Source organism: Bubalus bubalis, chromosome X, assembly GCF_019923935.1.
Source record: "Bubalus bubalis isolate 160015118507 breed Murrah chromosome X, NDDB_SH_1, whole genome shotgun sequence".
NCBI classification, from domain to species: Eukaryota; Metazoa; Chordata; class Mammalia; order Artiodactyla; family Bovidae; genus Bubalus; species Bubalus bubalis.
This window is the reverse complement of record NC_059181.1, coordinates 63,000,079-63,020,946: the sequence shown is the minus strand read 5'-3', so window position 1 is coordinate 63,020,946 and position 20,868 is coordinate 63,000,079. Positions and strand designations below refer to the sequence as shown.

The following is a 20,868-nucleotide window of genomic DNA, read 5'->3' as shown; positions in this document are numbered from 1 at the left end:
GCCACTATTCTCATGACAGAGTTTTAAGATCCACTCATCATTCTGGTTATTCTGTTCTGCTCTTACTTCAGTTCACCAATATCTCTCTTTAAAGATTGGCATCTAGAATGAAATGTACTATTTCAAGCAATGAAATGTACTATTTCCCCTCACTACAGAGAGGGGAGTCAATGCCTTTTTGTTTTAGATCCTATGCTACTACTTATGCAGGCCAAGATTTATTTAGCTTTTGCCTTTTTTTTTTCTTTTTCTTTTTGACAATCACGTCAATCACTCTGTTGACTTATGTTGAGGTAGTCGGAATTCCTAAGACTGACTCTGCTTCTGTGTTCATCCATTTGGTATTTGCACAGTTGTGTTTTAGGACTCGGAATGCACTCTTTAAGTTGATCTCTTTCTCTTCACCTTGTTTATTTATTTATTTAGCCTATTATTCCTGCTTTTCAAGCTTATTTTGAATCCTAAATGTCGTCCGGTTGTACTAGCTTTCTTTCCATCTATCATCTGCAGATTTGCTTAGTATGCTGTTGGTGTGTTCATACAACTAACTATTTAAAAATATCAAGAAGGGAAATTTGCAGCTCAACTCTTTTCAGCCTGATTGGAGACTTTTCTCCCATGTTGAAATCAGTCTGTCAAATAAGGGTTAGTGCTGTTCATCTACCTTCAGTTACTGTTGTATATAGGATCTGAGCTAACAGACCTGTTACAGTACACAAAATAGGTCCAATTTCTAAGTGTTTTCATGGGTCAGTGCTTCAAGGTCATAAGAAGGCTTATTTCTTGTAAAATAGAGGCCTTTCACATAGTCCAAACTTATTTTTGCATGAAAACTGACCTGGTCTGGCTCGTTCTGTGTCATCCTTGGTGACAGAGTCAAGGGAAAATGTTTGAGGGAGCCAAGACTATTATACTTTAATCATAGAATCTTTATTGACTCTAAGAACTTTAAGGATCATCTAGTTCAAGCTTCAAAAATCTGACTGTCAAAACCTCGTAATAATGTACCCTTCTATTTTAATCTGCTAAATTTGACAACAAGTATTTACATACCTTATTAAAAAGGAGGAAATATGCCTTATTCTGTAAGGTGCTCTCAGAATTGCAAATAAGGACCGGGAAAGGTTATTGTCTTAAAATTAAATATAATGGATAAAAGTAGCTATCTGAAAGCATGCTTCTAAGAGAATTAACCTACTTTAAGACAGAGTTTCTAAGTTTTCTTTTAATGAGACTAGGGTATCTTTCAAGTTTCCATCAAAGAAGAGAATGAAATGTAATAATGCAAAAAATCCTAATTTACTCAGCTACCTTATAACTTGGCCCTCTGAGATAGAAAACTGTGCATAGAAGTGGAAGGGTGGTTATGGCAAGGAGCCTAGAAAGGAGAAGAATGATATTTTGTTTCTTTAGCCTTTTTGTTTCTTTAGCCTATTTGTTTCTTTAGCCTTTTCTAAACTACTGAGCGCCGAAGAATTGATGCTTTTGAACTGTGGTGTTGGAGAAGACTCTTGAGAGTCCCTTGGACTGCGAGGAGATCCAAGCAGTCCATTCTAAAGGAGATCAGCCCTGGGTGTTCTTTGGAAGGAATGATGCTAAAGCTGAAACTCCAGTACTTTGGCCACCTCATGCGAAGAGTTGACTCATTGGAAAAGACTCTGATGCTGGGAGGGATTGGGGGCAGGAGGAGAAGGGGACAACAGAGGATGAGATGGCTGGATGGCATCACTGACTCGATGGATGTGAGTCTGGGTGAACTCCAGGAGTTGGTGATGGACAGGGAGGCCTGGCGTGCTGCGATTCATGGGGTCACAAAGAGTCGAACACGACTGAGTGACTGAACTGAACTGAACTGAACATAGATAATAAGGTTAAAGATATGGGGCTACAGGGAATGTGTTATGCTTTGCTTTTCTGTTTTGTTTTTTGGCCAGGCTGCATGACTTTTGGTATCTCAGTTCCCCAGCTAGGGACTGAAGCCAGGCCATGGCAGTGAAAGCCCAGAATCGTAACCACTAGACCATCAGGGAACTTCTGCTGTTTTCTTTTTTTTTTTAATTGGGGTTCTCTTATCTGTTCCCATGGCTTCAGTTGCTTACTATACATTCACTTTACACAAGTGTATGTTCAACTCAGACTTCTTTTCTGAGTTTTAGACCCAGTGTATCCATCTGCCTATGTGGATAGGCATCTCAAATTCACCATTTCCCATATTGAGCTTGTTCTTCCCTTTTCTGTCAAAACTTGTTCCTCCTCTTCTGTTCCTTATCTCAGAGAATGGCACCACTGTTAGTTCAGTGGCCCAAGCCTGAAACCGTCATACTGTCCTCCCTCTAGTTATTCTACCACCAAATCCTTTTAGGTCTACTTGCTAAATATCTATTGAATCCATGTACTTCTATTTTCCTATTGCCTATTCCTATTCTGGTCCAGGCCGCCATCACATTTCACCTCCACTATTGCAACTATCTCTTAATTCATCTACCTGCCCCCACTTTCCTACTCCCAAAGCATTCTCCACACTATAGCCAGAGAATACTTTCTAAAACATAACCCTTCAGTGGCTTCCTAGCCCCTGTAAGAGAAAGTCCACAATTCTTTGAGTAGCTTCCAAGATCCTACATCTTGCTCCTGTATCAGCTTCTTTTATCAAAACTTTCTATCTCAAACTCTAAACCCCGTTTTCAATACAGTATACTAACGCATATATATGGAATTTAGAAAGATGGTAACAATAACCCTGTGTACGAGACAGCAAAAGACACTGATGTATAGATCAGTCTTATGGACTCTGTAGGAGAGGGAGAGGGTGGGGAGATTTGGGAGAATGGCATTGAAACATGTATAATATCATGTATGAAACGAGTCGCCAGTCCAGGTTTGATGCACGATACTGGATGCTTGGGGCTGGTGCACTGGGACGACCCAGAGGGAGGATATGGGGAGGGAGGAGGGAGGAGGGTTCAGGATGGGGAACACAGGTATACCTGTGGCAGATTCATTTCGATATTTGGCAAAACTAATACAATATTGTAAAGTTTAAAAATAAAATAAAATTAAAAGAAACAATATTGTAAAGTTAAAAAATAAAATAAATTTAAAAAAATAAATTCATATAGAGAAGGGAAAAAAAAAAACAACTTTCTATCTCAAACTCTAAACCCCGTTTTCCATTATTGAGAATTCCATGCTCTCTTCCTCTTGAATCGAAACCTTCACACATGCTATTCTAGTATCTGGTTGCAAATTGGTGACCATTTGATCCCCCCACTTAAAATTCCCTATTTGTCTTCTATTAGTTTTAGCATCCAGTGATAATTATTATCTGGAGTAGCAAATGTCAACCCACTCCAGTATTGTTGCCTGGAAAATTCCATGGACAAAGGAGCCTGGTGGGCTACAGTCCATGGGATCACAAAGAATCGGACATGACTGAGCGACTAACATGAATGTATGCACAATGATCATTGTCTAAATCAGTTATATTATAAGAGGCTTCAAACTGGTAATTTTTCTAGTTCTATCATTCTTTCTACATCTATTAGCTGGAAATCTTTTGTAAAGAATTGTCTCTGACTGGCTAGGTCTATTTGGTATACTGAAACATAGTTTAAACATGATTGGCAGGATGAATATTTAATTCTTTTATGGTTATATTTTTAAACATTTTTAAAATTAGTAACTTGAAGTTTTGGACAATTTTATCAGAAAAACTAAGAGTAGTGGTTGTGTTTTCAGAGTAGCAGATTAAAAGCCTACAGAATAAATTAAGCATTATACATAAGCAATGAAAAATATAAAATATTTTTGTAATATTAGTTATTAAATGAAAATTGGATGAATTTTTGAAGTTTAACTTGAGAGAGAGAAAGGCAGTGCTAGTAGTGAAGAACCCACCTGCCAATGCAGGAGACTTAAGAGTCATGGATTTGATCCCTAGGTGGGGAAGATTTCCTGGAGGAGGGCATGGTAACCCACTCCAGTATTCTTGCTTGGAGAATCCCATGGACAGAGGAGCCTGGTGGGCTACAGTCCATAGGGTCTCAAAGAGTCGGGCATGACTGAAGTGACTTAGCATGCATACGCTTAGAGGAAGAAGATGTAGGTAGATACTAACAGTGCTTTGAAGGGATCTGCGGAGTATTTTCAAGAGTTTTTAGAATTTGATGGCACTGGTTCTTATGTTTATTTATTTATTTTTATAAATAATATCTGGCAGTTTATTAAAAAATGGAGCATACTGAACAACAAACTATCTTTCATCTTTCAGGAAGAAAAGACACTAAATTTGAAAAGACATCACCCACTGAATTTGGACACAACACCTCTACTTAATTAAGAGAAACATTTGTACAGTCCAGGTCTTTATTTTTACACACATCAGGCCATAACACATCAGGCCATAAATTCATAGGGAATGGGCTCCAACAGTTTGGGTTCCTTTCCATTGGTCCTCCCAAAGTGTACTTCTCTGGGTGGAGCAGGCTGGCACTTCAGCTGAACCCAAGTCCCTTTCTCTTTGGCTTCCTTCTTTTTCTGATCATTTTCCTTCATACGTTTCAGGAAGCTATCTCGGCTCTTAGAGTGCTTAATATGCTCGATACGCACATTAATTCTCTTGGCAAGAATCTTGTCCTTAACTTGTTTGTTTACAATGATGACAACAGCATGCTGGGTAACATTGTAGGCTCTCCCAGTTTTGCCATGGCAACATTCGTGGGGCATTCCTTTTTGAACAGTACACATTCCCTTGATATCTACAATATCACCCTTCTTGTAGATTCGCATGTATGTGGCCAAAGGAACAACTCCATGTTTTCTAAAAGGCCTAGAGAACATGTAGCGGGTGCCCCTCTTCTTTCCCTTTGTGTTGGTCATTTTGGCGAATTACTGGAAGATGGTGGTTCTGGCCGAAAAGCTGGTTCTTATGTTTAATTTCACTAAGGATTTAAGCTATTTCCATTTCTGTGACTGGCATAACACCAACACTTCCCTTGTACTCAGCAACCAGGGCCCACAGTCAGGGGAAATTTTCAAGTTACAAATGGAGAGAGGCACATTTTCCCATATGCCAACTGTCAGAAGGGAATTAAAGAGGTACATGTGAGTGCACCTGAGACCAGAGTGATAAAAGATAGAAGGACTTTAATGTTTGGACTTAGGTGTGAGGAGGGACCAGATCTAGGGTAAAGCAAAATGAGATGCCTGTAGTGCCGATGCTACACTTGCTTGACCCTGAGAGTGAGTGCCTCCTTAAATGTTGTGCTGTAAGATAGTGACTTTTGAGCTCTCTCAGTGGGAAACAGTCCAGTGAGATCTGTGGAAGGACGTGGTACAGCAGTTCCTAGGTACAGTTTGAAACTGAGCAAAGACTCTAAGGCTACAGATAAGAACACAGATATTATATGATAGGAGAAGAAAGTTCAAACCAAAGTAGATTGAATATTGGAGGTCAAGAAAGGGTTCATGGAGACTTATGCTGGTGTCAGAAAGCTCTCCTCAGGCCAGAAAGTTTTAGGAGGAAGTGTGATAACAAAAAACAGGAAAGAGGAGCAAAGGCATGGGGATGTGAAATAGGTTTAATGACTGTAATTTAGGGAGTAGTAGGAGATGAGGCTGGGGACTGGATTATGGAGGGCTTTATAGACCATGCTATAGATTTGAGCTTTATCTCTGTGGACCTTGGAGAACTACTGAAGTTTTTTTTATACTCAGAAGTTACATGGAGAGATTTGTGACTTTAAATAAATGTCTTCAAATGTACTCATAAATAAAGAGAATTATATAATGAACCTTCATGTACCCATTAACTGCTGCTGCTGTCACTTCAGTCGTGTCCGACTCTGTGCAAACCCATAGACGGCAGCCCACCAGGCTCCCCCATTCCTGGGATTCTCCAGGCAAGAACACTGGAGTGGGTTGCCATTTCCTTCTCCAATGCGTGAAAGTGAAACGTGAAAATGAAGTCACTCAGTTGTGTCCGACCCTTAGCTACCCCATGGACTGCAGCCTTCCAGGCTCCTCCATCCCTGGGATTTTCCAGGCAAGAGTACTGGAGTGGGGTGCCATTGCCTTCTCCAGTACCCATTAACTACATTCAATAATTACCAAGATTTTGCCAATCTTGTTTCAGCTATCTCTTTTTTCCTTTCTCTTTCCTTTCTTTTTTTTAATTTATTTATTTTAATTAGAGGCTAATTACTTTACAATATTGTATTGGTTTTGCCATACATTAACATGAATCTGCCACGGGTGTACACGTGTTCCCAATCTTGAACCCCCCTCCCACCTCCCTCCCCATACCATCCCTCTGGGTCATCCCAGTGCACCAGCCCCAAGCATCCTGTACCCTGCATCAAACCTGGACTAGTGATTCGTTTCTTATATGATATTATACATGTTTCAATGCCATTCTCCCAAATCATCCCCCCGTCCCTCTCCCATAGAGTCCAAAAGATTGTTCTATACATCTGTGTCTCTTTTGTTGTCTTGCATACAGGGTTATCATTACCATCTTTCTAAATTCCATATATATGCGTTAGTATACTGTATTGGTGTTTTTCTTTCTGGCTTATTTCACTCTGTAAAATCAGCTCCAGTTTCAACCACCTCATTGGAACTGATTCAAATGTATTCTTTTTGATGGCTGAGTAATACTCCATTGTGTATATGTACCACAGCTTTCTTATCCATTCATCTGCTGATGGACATCTAGGTTTCTTCCATGTCCTGGCTATTATAAACAGTGCTGCGATGAACATTGGGGTACACGTGTCTCTTTCAATTCTGGTTTCCTTCTTTTTTAAAATTTGCTGAAATTTTTTTAAAAGCCAATCCCAGGTATCATGTTATTTCACCATACATATTCACTAGGCATGTCTAAAGTACAGACATTTTCTTATATAACAGTTATGCTGTGGTTATGCTATCTTGCTGCTGCTGCTGCTAAGTCACATCAGTTGTGTCTGACTCTGTGTGACCCCATAGACGGCAGCCCACCAGGCTCCCGTCCCTGGGATTCTCCAGGCAAGAATACTGGAGTGGGTTGCCATTTCCTTCTCCAATGCATGAAAGGAAAAGTGAAAGTGAAGTCGCTCAGTCATGTCCGACTCTTTGCGACCCCATGGACTGCAGCCTACCAAGCTCCTCCGTCCATGGGATTTCCCAGGCAAGAATACTGGAGTGGGTTGCCATTGCCTTCTCCTTATGCTATCTTACAAAATTAATAATTCCTTAATAGTATCTAGTACCCAGTTCATTATAAAATTTCTCAGGTTATCTCAAAAGATTGTCCAACAGTTGGTTTGTTCATATAAAGATCCAAACAATGTTCTCATATTACATTTGGTTATCATCATTTTTACCTGCTTACTGACATTGCTATAGATTAAATGTTTGTGTTCCACCCCCTTCCCCAAGTTTGTATGTTGAAACCTAACCCCCATCGTGATGGTGTTAGGAGGTAGGGCATTTAGAAGATGATTATGTCGTAAGGACAGAGCCCTCATGAATAGGATTAGTGCCTTTATAAAAAAGACTTCAGAGAAATCCCTTACCCATTCCACCATGTGAGGACACAGAGAAAAGAGAGTTGTCTATGAAGAGGGGATCTTACCAGACACTTAATCTGCCAGCACTTTGATCTTGGACTTCCCTCCCTGTCTCTAGAACTATAAAAAATAAATTTATGTTATTTATAAGCTATGGTATTTTGTTATAGCAGCCTGGACAAACAGACTAAAATGAGGTGTAATTGGAGTAGGAAATGGCAACCCATTCCGGTATTCTTCCCTGGAGAATCCCACGGACAGAGGAGCCTGCTGCTAAGTCACTTCAGTCGTGTCCGACTCTGTGCGACCCCATAGACGGCAGCCCACCAGGCTCCCCCGTCCCTGGGATTCTCCAGGCAAGAACACTGGAGTGGGTTGCCATTTCCTTCTCCAATGCATGAAAGTGGAAAGTGAAAGGGAAGTTGCTCAGTCGTGTCCGACTCCTAGTGACCCCATGGACTGCAGCCTACCAGGCTCCTCCATCCATGGGATTTTCCAGGCAAGAGTGCTGGAGTGGGATGCCATCGCCTTCTCCACAGAGGAGCCTGGCAGGTTGCAAAGAGTTGGACATGACTGACCAACTGAACACACACACAGACACACACACAAGTATATGGTATTTTGTTATAGCAGCCTGGACGAACAGACCAAGACAAGGTGTAATTGACAAATAAAAGTAGTATATATTTAAGGAATTATCTGGCAGTCTAGTGGTTAGGACTCCATGCTTCTAATGCAGGAGTCCAACTTTGATCCCTGGTCAGGGAACTAAGAGCCTACAAAGCGCTACCAGAAAGAAAAAAAAGCATATATTTAAGGTGTACAACTTTATGATTTGATACAGGTATACACTAGGGAATATTTACGATGACCAGGGAGGATAGGGGTTAAAGAGAAAAATGTTGATCAAGGTATACAAGGTTTCAGTTATACAAGATGGTTATTATTTCTTCAGTTCAGTTCAGTTCAGTCGCTCAGTCGTGTCCGACTCTTTGCGACCCCATGAATCGCAGCACACCAGGCCTCCCTGTCCATCACCAACTCCCAGAGTTCACTCAGACTCATGTCCGTCGAGTCGGTGATGCCATCCAGCCATCTCATCTTCTGTCGTCCCCTTCTTCTCCTGCCCCCAATCCCTCCCAGCATCAGGGTCCTTTCCAGTGAGTCAACTCTTCGCATGAGGTGGCCAAAGTATTGGAGTTTCAGCTTCAGCATTATTGTTTTTGCTTTGGCTCCATCCCTTCATTCTTTCTGGAGTTATTTCTCCACTGATCTCCAGTAGCATATTGGGCACCTACTGACCCAGGGAGTTCCCCTTTCAGTATCCTATCATTTTGCCTTTTCATACTGTTCATGGGGTTCTCAAGGCAAGAATACTGAAGTGATTTGCCATTTCCTTCTCCAGTGGACCACATTCTGTCAGACCTCTCTACCATGACCCTCCCGTCTTGGGTGGCCCCACACAGCATGGCTTAGTTTCACTGAGTTAGACAAGGCTGTGGTCCATATTATTTCTTAAGCCTCTCTTAATCTAGAGCAGTCTGCACTTTACTTTTTCAAGCCATCGACTTGTTACAAAAAGTGGGTCAGTTGTCCTACAGAAAATCCCACATTTTGGATTTGTCTGTTACCTTTCTTCTGCTGTCATTTACTTTATTCCTCTATACACTCCATATTTTTCTATAATGGAAGTTAGCTTTAGAGGCTTGATTCAGGCTCAACTATTTTTTTTGTCAAGAATATTACACAAGGGTTGGTGTGTAATGCACTTTGAGTCACATCTGGAGCCTCATGTCTATTCCACTTTTAATGAGCAGGTGACAGTCTGATTCCTTCGTTATGATGTTTCCCATCAACCTTTCATCTATTGATTTAATTCATTGATAATCATTAGCAGAATTAATTATTTCACTAGGAATTTCAAGGTGGTGATTTTCCAATTTTATCTTCTACATTAATTAGTTGGAATTCTTCTGAAAATAAACTTTCTCTCATCAATTACAGCTATTGAGTTACTTGTGCAGAGAGGACAGGAGAGATACTTAATTCTTTATCTTGGACTTGATTGCCAGTTTTTAGAATAAATGCTTTGTGCCCTGTTTACTTACTTTCAATGATATCCAGTGAGTTGTATGTGTCTGTTCTCGCTTTATCATTATGAACCCGTGTTTTTAAAAATATATTCAGTGGGTTTCAATTGATTGCATTCATTATCCTTTTTAACACTCAAATTGTCCCATATCTTGCCAAAATGTTACCTCTTGTATCCCTTCAACACTAGTCATTAGGTTTTCATAGCTTGCTTGATTTTTGGCATAGAGATTACCTCATATATTTCCTGCCTGAGACCTGCCATTTCTCTAAGGAACCTTAGTTTATTTATATTTTCTTTTTTAATGATACCTTTATTGAGGTACAACTTACATACCATAAAATTCACCTATTTGAAGTATACAATTCAATGATTTTTAGTAAATTATATAGTTGTACAACTATGACCACAATCTGACTTTAGAATATTTCCATCAGACCACAAGATCTTTTGTACCCTTTGTCTGTCAGTCTCCTTACTCGTCCCTATTCCTATGCAACCACTAATCTACTTTCTGTCTCTATAGATATGCCTTTTCTATAAATTTCATATGAATGGAATCACACGCTATATAACCTTTGGCATCTGGCTGCTTTCACTTAAATATTGCTTTTTTTAAATTGAGATGTAATTCACATACCATAAAATACATCATTTTAAAGTATATAACTCAGTGGTTTTTAATATATTCACAAGGTTGTGCAATCATCACCACCATCTAATTCCAGAATATTTTCATCACACCAAAAAGAAACTGTACCAGTTAGCAGTCACTTCCAATTTTCGCCATCCCTTAGTCCCTGGCAACCAACAGTCTACTTTCTGTCTCTATGAATTTGTCCACTCTGAATATTTTATTGCAGCTGAAGATGGAGAAGCTCTATACGGTCAGCAAAAAACAAGACCGGGAGCTGACTGTGGCTCAGATCATGAACTCCTTATTGCAAAATTCAGACTTAAAATGAAGAAAGTAGGGAAAACCACTAGACCATTCAGATATGATCTAAATCAGATCCCTTATGATTATACAGTGGAAGTGACGAATAGATTCAAGGGATTAGATCTGATAAGCAGAGTGCCTGAAGAACTGTGGACAGAGGTTCGTGACATTGTACAGGAGGCAATGATCAAGACAATCCTCAAGAAAAAGAAATAGGAAAGACAAAATGGTTGCCTGAAGAGGCCTTACAAATAGCTGAGAAAAGAAAGCTAAAGGCAAAGGAGAAAAGGAAAAATATACCCATTTGAATGCAGTGTTCCAAAGAATAGCAAGGAGAGATAAGAAAGACTTCCTCAGTGATCAGTGCAAAGAAATAGAGGAAAACAATAGAATGGGAAAGACTAGAGATCTCTTCAAGAAAATTAGAGATACCAAGGGAACATTTCATGCAAAGATGGGCACAATAAAGGACAGAAATGGTACAGACCTAACAGAAGCAGAAGATATTAAGAAAAGGTGGCAAGAATATACAGAAGAACTATACAAAAAAGATCTTAATGATCCAGATAACCACAATGGTGTGATCACTCACCTAGAGCCACACATCCTGGAGTGTGAGGTAAAGTGGGCCTTAGGAAGCATCACTATGAACAAAGCTAGTGGAGGTGATGGAATTCCAGTTGAGCTGTTTCAAATCCTAAAAGATGCTGCTGCTAAAGTGCTGCACTCAATAGGCCAGCAAATTTAGAAAACTCAGCAGTGGCCACAGGACTGGAAAAGGTCAGTTTTCATTCCAATCCCAAAGAAAGGCAATGCCAAAGAATGTTCAAACTATCACACAATTGCACTCTTTTCACACGCTACCAAAGTAATGCTCAAAATTCTCCAAGCGAGGCTTCAACAGTATGTGAACTGGGAACTTCCAGATGTTCAAGCTGGATTTAGAAAAGGCAGAGGAACCAGAGATCAAACTGCCAACATCTGTTGGATCATAGAAAAAGCAAGGGAATTCCAGAAAAACATCTACTTCTGCTTTATTGACTATGCCAAAGCCTTTGACTGTGTGGATCACAACAAACTGGAAAATTCTGAAAGAGATGGGAATACCAGATCATCTTACCTGCCTCCTGAGAAACCTGCATGTAGGTCAGGAAGCAACAGTTAGAACCAGACATGGAACAATGAACAGGTTTCAAATTGGGAAAGGAGTACGTCAAGGGTATATATTGTCACCCTGCTTATGTAACTTATATGCAGAGTACATCATGCGAAATGCCAGGCTGGATGAAGCACAAGCTGTAATCAAGATTGCTGGGAGAAACATCAATAACCTCAGATATGCAGATGACACTACCCTTATCACAGAAAGCAAAGAGGAACTAAAGAGCTTCTTGATGAAGGTGAAAGAGGAGAGTAATAAAGCTGGCTTAAAACTCAACATTCAAAAAACTAAGATCATGGTATCCAGTCCCATCACTTCATGGCAAATAGATGGGGAAACAGTAAGAGACTTTATTTTCTTGGGCTCCAAAATCACTGCAGATGGTCACTGCATGAAATTTAAGCAAAATATAGCAAAAAAATAAAGCAAAACCATGAAATTTAAAGATGCTTGCTCCGTGGAAGAAAAGTTATGACAAACCTAGACAGCATATTAGAAAGCAGACATTACTATGCCAACAAAGGTCCATCTGGTCTAAGTTATGGTTTTTCCAGTAGTCATGTATGGATGTGAGAGTTGAACTATAAAGAAAGCTGAGCACCAAAGAATTGATGCTTTTGAACTGTGGTGTTGGAGAAGACACTTGAGAGTCCCTTGGACTGCCAGGAGATCAAACCAGTCAATCCTAAAGGAAATCAGTCCTGAATATTCATTGGAAGGAGTGATTCTGAAGCTGAAACTCCAATACTTTGGCCACCTGATATGAAGAACTGACTCACTGGAAAAGATCGTGATGCTGGGAAAGATTGAAGGCAGGAGGAGAAGGGGATGACAAAGGATGAGATGGTTGGATGGCATCACCGACTCAACAGACACGAGTTTGAGCAAGCTCCAGGAGTTGGTGATGGACAGGGAAGCCTGGCGTGCTGTGGTCCATGGGGTTGCAAAGAGTTGGACACGACTGAATAACTGAACTGAACTGAACTGAGCATTTTATATAAATGAAATCATACAATATGTCTCCTTTTGGTCTGACTTTTTTACTTAGCATAGTGTTTTCAAGGTTCATCCATGTTATGTGACAGAACTTCCTTTATTCCTTTTTATGTCCAAATAGTATTCCATTGTATGAATATACCATATTTTGTTTATCCATTCATCAATTGATGGATATTTTGGGTTGTTTCAGACATATGGTAGGTTACTCCAAGTTTAACCTTTTGAGAAACTGGCAACACTTATTTTTTGCCACTTTGCTTTTTTTAATTGAAGGATAATTTCTTTACACAATTTTGTGGGTTTTTTGTCAAACATCAACAAGAATCAGCCATAGATACACCCATGTCCCCTCCCTCCCTCCCATCTCCTTCTCCATCCCACCCATCTAGATTATCACAGAGCCCCTATTTGAGTTCCCTGAGTCATACAGCAAATTCCTATTGGCTATCTATTTTACATATGGCATTGTAAGTTTCCATGTTACTCTCTCCATACATCTCACCCACTTCCTCCTTCCCTCCCACCGTGTCCATAAGTCTGTTTTTTAGGTCTGTTTCACCATTGCTGCCCTGAAAATAAGTTCATCAGTACCATCTTTCTAGATTCCATTTATATGCATCAGAATACAATATTTATATTTCTCTTTCTGACTTACTTCACTCTGTATAATAGGCTCTAGGTTTGTTCACCTCAGTAGAACTACTTAAATGTGTTCCTTTTTATGGCTTTTATTCTATTGTATATATGTACCACAGCTTCTTTATCCATTCATCTGTCAATGGACATCTAGTTCTAGCTATTGTAAATAGTGGTATACTGTTTTCCAAAGCAGTTACACAATTTTACATTCCCAGAAACAGTGTATGAGAGTTCCAGTTTTTTCCACATCCTTGCCAAAGCTTGTTTATTGTCCATCTTTTTGACCATAGCCATCCTATTGATTTTCCACTATATTTATCCGGCCAATCCCTACTCACAAATCAACCCAACGATTTCTTTTTTCTATTCCTGTTTACAAATTACAAAGTACTATTAAGGAAAATCCTATACTCCTGACCACTAGTTTCTCCTCCACCCAACTTATCTATTGCTATCAGAGTGATCTTTTACTTTTGGCAGGGGAGGGGGTTGCACTGAGTCTTCTTTGCACCACACAGACTCTCTGGTTGCGGTATGTAGCCACTTTGGAAAACAGTGGGTGTAGCCACTTTGGAAAACAGTTGGCAGTTCCTCAAAAGGTTAATTTCAGGTTCTGATTCCTACCTATTCTGTCTCTGAGGTTGCTGTGGTGGCTTGCCTGGATCAATTCTGTGAATTCTCTCTCTTCAGTGTGTAGCCTATTAATGTTTCTACTCTTTTTATTTGTAAGCTTGGCTTCCTTGGTGTCATACAGGTCAGGATAGCTTAGCATTCAGCCAATTGTTTTATTAGAGATTGTCTCTAAATACCTTGGGCCAGTGTTGTCTTTTACTCTTTGTCCATGGAATTGTGTGTAGGTTTGGAAGTATAGTTGAAGTTCAGGAGAGTTTAAAAAGTTTCCTTGATTTTTACTTTCTGCTGGGCCTTCTTGTGTCTCCTCTGTACCTTTGTAAGGCTTAGCATTCAAGCAGGGAAATGTAGTTAAGTAGGATCCTCTCTAGTACCTTGAGCTTGAGTGCAACCTTGTACATACATAGCATTGTAGACCCACGGGGGTATGAGGGAGCTTATTAAGCCCTACCAGGGTTGTCTTTCTCTCTGCATCTCTCTGCTAAACTTTCAGCAGGCCTGCTATTCTGTTGCTTGCCCCAACCAATGCTGTAATCTCAGGTAACTGTGATGATCCTTTTCTCTGATCTAAGGAGTTTGCTGTTATCTTCAACACCCCTGGGCATAGAAATTTTTTTGTGTGTGCTCATTCTCATACAAGTAATTCCCCTCCAGCAGCCAAGTTGTTGGTTTTTATGATTTGACTTGCCCTAACCTTATAATATCAGCTCCAGTAGAGCTGGGGAGGGAGGTGGGAATATGAACAAGCCTCAGGCTAAAACACCATAGATTCCCACTGTTCTTAGCCAACATTTAATAGATTTTCTTAAATACTTTTAAATTTATTTTTTAATTTTGGTCTATTTCCAGAATCTTGAAATGGTTGTTTTTGACAAATCTGTACAGTTATATCATTGTTTTCATGGGGAGAAAATTAGCTGAGCCCCTCATTCTGCCATTCATGAAGTCTTGCTTAATCTATGTTTTAAAAGATCATTCTGGCACTTCCCTGGTGGTCCAGTGGTTAAGAATCTACCTTCCAATACGGAGGACATGAGTTTGATCCCTGATCAGGGAACTAAGATCCCACATACTGAGGGCAACTAAGCCCATGCACCACAACCAGAGAGTCTGTGTGGTGCAAAGAAGACTCAGTGCAGCCCCCTCCCCTGCCAAAAGTAAAAGATCACTCTGATAGCAATAGAAGATCAGTTGGGTGGAGGAGAAACTAGTGGTCAGGAGTATAGAATTTTCCTTAATAGTACTTTGTAATTTGTAAACAGGAATAGAAAAAAGAAATCGTTGGGTTGATTTATGAGTAGGAATTGGCAGGATAAATATAGTGGAAAATCAAGGGGATAGGAGAATTGAGTGTGCTAGTTACTGTCAATGAAGTCCCACTGTCCATGGAATCTTTCCTAGGTAGAGAAGGAAGTGAAGTCCAAAGGGACATTGAGGCCTTTGAGAAGAGTTAAGAGCATTGATGAATCGAAGGCCTTTGGAAAGTTGAAGGGTAAATTCGAAGACTGTAAAGTGTAGGACAGGCAGAAAAACAGGTAGTTCTGAGTGCAGACTCTGGTTTTGGAGGTAGAGCCATTCCAGGTGTCACTACAGAAATGGATGGCTGAGCTGAAGAAATTAAAATAGGATATGTCATGGAGCTGTGAAGTTTGGATGTTAGATCATCAAGGGGAATAGTGAAGGCTTTCAGAATGAAAAGGGGAAAGAAAACAGTTGGTACCAAAGTCCTCAGTGAATGTCAAGGGGAGATCTGAAAGTTGACATTTAACATTAACAGGATGATAAAATTAAGCAGTGTAAACTCTGAAGAAAGAAGGGCTATTGAGTAAAACAATACTTTGGGGATCCAGTGAACAAGACATGAGATGATGTTAACTTGGTCTTGATTTATGGGAAGGGATGAATAAAGGAAAATGAATAGCTTCCAATTAAGAAATTTGCAAGGGAAACAAAATTGGGATACCCAGAGTTAAGGAGAGGAGATAGAGACTCCTTGAATGGATGAGCAAGACCAAAAACAAGAAGGTTTTAGGAAATGGTGGATAGTTCTTTTTTTTTTGGCTTAAGCATAGGTGTGATTCAGAGTATCCGTGTGTGCATGCTCAGTCGCTTCAGTTGTGTCCAACTCTTTGCGACTCTATGGACTGTAGCCCATCAGCCTCCTCTGTCCATGGGATTCTCCGGGCAAGAATACTGGAGTGGGTTGCCATGCCCTCCTCCAGGGGACCTTCCCAACCCAGGGATTGAACCTTGTCTACTGTCTTCCTGCATTGCAGGTGTATTCTTTACCACTGAGCCACCAGAGAAGCCCATAATTTGGAGTATATTAGAAGATAATATTGTTTGAATTCAAACAATTCAAATTAGTTTGAATCTAGACTATAAATAGTGTTATTGTTAAAATTATTATTAGTTAGATGAAATACTAAGGAAACTTTTTGAAATTATTGTATTTAGATCTTAGGGAAATTTTGGAACTGATATTGGTAGCTGGGAAGCAATTTGATAACTTTAGAATACTTTGTGACAAATGGGATTTGGTGTATGTTTGATAAGTTATTAATGCCACCACTGGAATTGAAGGTGACTATAAATCATAATTTTGATAGGAATATATCCAGGAGACTGATGAGTTTTGGCCTTTTGTAATTAGAAAATTGGAGCTTTAAAAATGTATTGACTTTTTGGAATAATCTTCTTCTATTTTCTAGAACCATCTGTAATTCACTATATATAGAGGACTGTGTAGAATCTGCTTGAGTATGGGGGTTTTGATCTCAGTTGCCCTGACTGATTCTATTTGACATGATTGTGTCTATGTATAAGAAACATAGGCGTGTAGGAGAAGAGAAAATGTAAAGCAAAAATGAGTCTGAATTGTAGATGTAGAGCTCCAGCTATGAAAACTTTAAGAAGATTAACTGCTGTGATGGTAATCTGGCACATTTTCAATTCTAGCTATCATTTGTTATGAACGGAAAGAACATTAAAATAATTGGATACTGAGGTGTATAATTGCTGGCAATGGGATGGAGGAGGGGAGTTCGTTAGCTAGCAAGAAGACTTACAGCTGTTTTTATGTTAATACTGTATATTTGGCATTGGTGGTTAACAGCAGGAAAATTATTTATGATTATGCTGAGGACTTGTTATATTGATTCTACTTTGTAATAATATGAAAGAGTTTAATGGTTACTCTTATAAGATGTAATATTTCTTTCTTTTTTTTGTCATTCCAGCAGCCATCAGAAAAGAGACCACAAGAAAGCAATTGCCTGTACAGTCCTCTTCATCGTTTGTGACCTAGGATATTGAGCTCTTGGGCTGTCAGAATTCCAGTTCATGAGGCAATCTATGTCATTCTGGTCTAGCCAGGTAAGTAGTCCCTATGGACTAATTTCTTGTTCTCTGAAAAGAACAAGAAATAAAAAAACCAAAGTAGGGGAGTATGAAAAAATCTAGATATGAATCTTAGGCCCTAGAGGAGAACTTAAGGCTTGGGCCATAAGCAGCAAAACAGGTGAAGATGACCCTGGGGGTTATATACAAGTTCACTAGAGTGGAATTCATGAAAAAAATACTGGGAGAATAACGTCTGTTTTGAGACCTGGCTTGACTTCAAGCATGAAGAAACTTAGGTTGAACTGCAATAAAAATACCTATGAAGGCAAGGTTAAATAGGAAAGAAGTATGCTTTGAAGTTAAAATGGATAGAAGCTTAATTTTAATGAAGTACCTTTTTCTTTCTTTTTTAGAAAACTAGCAATATTTTATTTTTTGTTTTTTAGTTTTTATTTTATATTGGACTATATAGTTGGTTTACAATGTCGTGTTAGTTTCAGGTATACAGTAAGGTGATTCAGTTATGAAGTATCTTTTTCTAAAGCAATATTAGCTCTATAGAGATAATAATAACATTTTAAAGATTTCTTTTATATTTAGGAGAATGAATCCCAGCTCTTTAAATTATTAGTTGTGTGATCATGGGAAAATTAGTTACCTTCTCAAACTTCAGTTTCTTTACCTATCAAATAGATTAGGTATACTTATATGGTTATTGTACAAATTAAATGAAAAAATATATAAAGTGTATAACATGATGCCTAGCACATACTTAGAGCTCAATATACAGTCACTATTATCAGGCTTTGGAAGGAAGAGTAAATGAGATGGGAGTGCAGTAATGTGATGAATGATTCTTCACAGGTAGGCATGCAATTAGTTATTTCTTGTCAGGTTAGTTTGCAGCAAGAAGTTTCAAGGTCAGAACATCTTGGAGATCAGGACTACAATGGGTGCTAATCAAGCCAGTTTGAAGGAGGGTAGCTTTCTTTGTTTTTTGAGTTTGTAACAAATTAAGTCTTCTACACTTCCCTTCCAGAACAGTGCATTTAACATTAGCATTTTAGCTAGATTTATCTTTAGTGTTTTTAACATTTTTGTTTCTTTGACATGGATCTTGAATTCTGGGTTAGATGGCAAAACCATCAACAGATCAAGTAGACAGACCGTGCTAGTTAAAAACAGAGAAGATGGTTAAGTGTTAAGAGTATAAAAGGTACAGATTTCTCCATGGTTAGTGTAGATCACCTTTTGGATTTACTTCATTAGGTCACTTGTCTGGGTAGAGTGAAACAGAATGCCTGGAGTTGAAGTGCCACAGGGAGTCTAAAACAGAGGTCCTAATGAGGTTCTCTGATTAGCCTATTCAAGTTAAGGAGGAGGAACTAGGCTTCTCAGTCTAAATAGCAAAGGAGGACATGGACTGTGCTTTTTATGGACCTAATTTTGCTAGGCCTAAAAAACAGCCATGGGACAGAAAGTATAAAGCTATAGTATTTTTTGTTTTATTGTTATTTCACATTCTATTTGAAGAGTCTCTGATTTAAACAATTTTAATAGACTTTATTTTTAGAGCAGTTTTATGAAACTCCAATACTTTGGCCACTTGATGCAGAGAGCTGACTCATTTGAAAAGATCCTGATGCTGGGAAAGATTGAGGGCAGGAGGAGAAGGGGACAACAGAGGATGAGACGGTTGGATGGCATCACCGACACAATGGACATGGGTTTGGGTGAACTCTGGGAGTTGGTGATGGACAGGGAGGCCTGGCGTGCTGCGGTTCATGGGGTCGCAAAGAGTCGGACACGACTGAGCGACTGAACTGAACTGAACTGAACTGATGTTCACATCAAAATTAAACTGTAAGTTCCTATATACCCCCTGACCCCACACAAGCATAGCCTCCCCCACAATCAACATTCTGCACCAGAGTGGTACATTTCTTAAAATTAATGAACCTATAATGACACATCATTATCACCCGAAGTCCATAGTTCATACTTGGTACTGTACATTCAGTGGGTTTTGACAACTGTATGATGACATATATAGCCACTTATAGTATCATACAGAATAGTTTCACCACCTTGAATATCTTCTGTGTTCTTATTTATCTCTCTCTCCTCCCTAACCCCTGGTAACCACTGGCCTTTTTACTGTTTTTATAGTTTTGATCTGATTTTTAAAAATAGCTTTATTGAGGTATAGTTCATACACCACACAACTCACCCATTTAAAGTGTACAATCCAATGTATAATTTAGTATATTGACCTTTTTAAAGGACCAGCTTTTAGTTTCATTGATTTTTTTCTATTGATTTCTATTTTAGGGCTCATTGATTTCTGCTCTAATTCTTATTATTGTCTTTTCTTCTGCCTACTTAGAATTTAATTTACTCTTCTTTTTCTAGCTTCCTAAGGTGGAAACTGAGATTACTGATTTTAGATCTTTATTCTTTCATGCATTCAATACTATGACATCTCTCTAAGCACTGTTTTTGTGGTATCCCACATATTTTGATAAGTTATATTTTCATTTTCATCTAGCCAAAATATTTTTAAATTTCTCTTGAGATTTCTCCATGACCATGTGTTATTTAGAAGAGTATTGTTTAATCTCCATATATTTTGGAATTTTTCCAGTCATCTTTCTGTTATGATTTCTGGTTTAATTCCACTGTGGCCTGACAGTGACAATTGTTTGATTTCTATTCTTTTAAATTCTGTTCTTCAAATTGTTAAGGTGTGTTTTATGGCCTAGACTGTGATCTATCCTGGTACATGTTTCATGTGAGCTTGACAAAAAATGTGTGTCCTACTGTTATTGAATGAATTAGTCTATAGATGTCAATTATATCCAGTTGATTGATGGTGTTGTTAAGTTCAGCTAGATCCTCACTGTCTGCTAGAACTGTTCATTTATGACAGTTCTATTTTATGGAGGCATATTGAAGTATCTAATCAAGATACTGGATTTATCTATTTGTCTTTGCAATGCTATTAGTTTTTGCCTCACATAAGTTAATGCTCTGTTGTTAGGTTGTATATACATTAAGGACTGTTATGTCTTCCTGGAGAGTTAGCCCTTTTATCATTATGTAATGCTCTTCTTTATCTCTGATAACTTTTCTTGCTTAAATTTCACTCTGTGTGAAATTAATATAGCTACTCCTCTTTTTTTGTTAGTGTTAGCATGGTATATTTTATTCCATCCATTTACTTCTTAATAAAAAAATTTTATTTATTTGGCTGCATCAGGTCTTAGTTGCAGCACATGGCATGCAGGCTTAGTTGCTTTGCAGCTTGTGGGATCTCAGCTCCCCAACCAGGAATTGAACCCATGCCCCTAGCATTACAAAGCAGATTCATAACCACTGGACCACCAGGGAATTCCCCATCCATTTACTTTTAATCTATATGTGTCTTTATATTTAAAATGGGCTTCTTATAGATAACATATACCTGGGTCTTATTTTCTTAATTCATTTTTATAATCTCTATCTTTTCAATGGT

General features: G+C 38.9%; 2 protein-coding genes across 3 annotated transcripts in view; one reads left to right on the top strand and one right to left on the bottom strand.

The window, feature by feature from the left end:
- SNX12 (sorting nexin 12) overlaps positions 1 to 17,329 on the top strand; it is a 63,257-nt gene extending 45,928 nt beyond the window's left edge. The window contains exon 5 of one of the 2 annotated variants that reach the window (XM_006076376.3): positions 17,255 to 17,329. In XM_006076376.3, the coding sequence (XP_006076438.1) occupies positions 17,255 to 17,314 (60 nt within the window). In that variant the 3' untranslated portion in view covers positions 17,315 to 17,329. Of the gene's footprint in view, positions 1 to 17,251 lie in introns of both variants that reach the window. The other variant, XM_006076375.3, reaches the window with a different exon arrangement.
- Positions 4,207 to 4,915, bottom strand: LOC102403652 (60S ribosomal protein L21-like). The gene has a single exon (XM_044936994.2). It carries the CDS (start codon positions 4,876 to 4,878, stop codon positions 4,396 to 4,398), a length of 483 nt encoding a protein of 160 aa, XP_044792929.1. The 5' UTR covers positions 4,879 to 4,915; the 3' UTR covers positions 4,207 to 4,395.
- Positions 17,330 to 20,868: the final 3,539 nt, after the last annotated feature.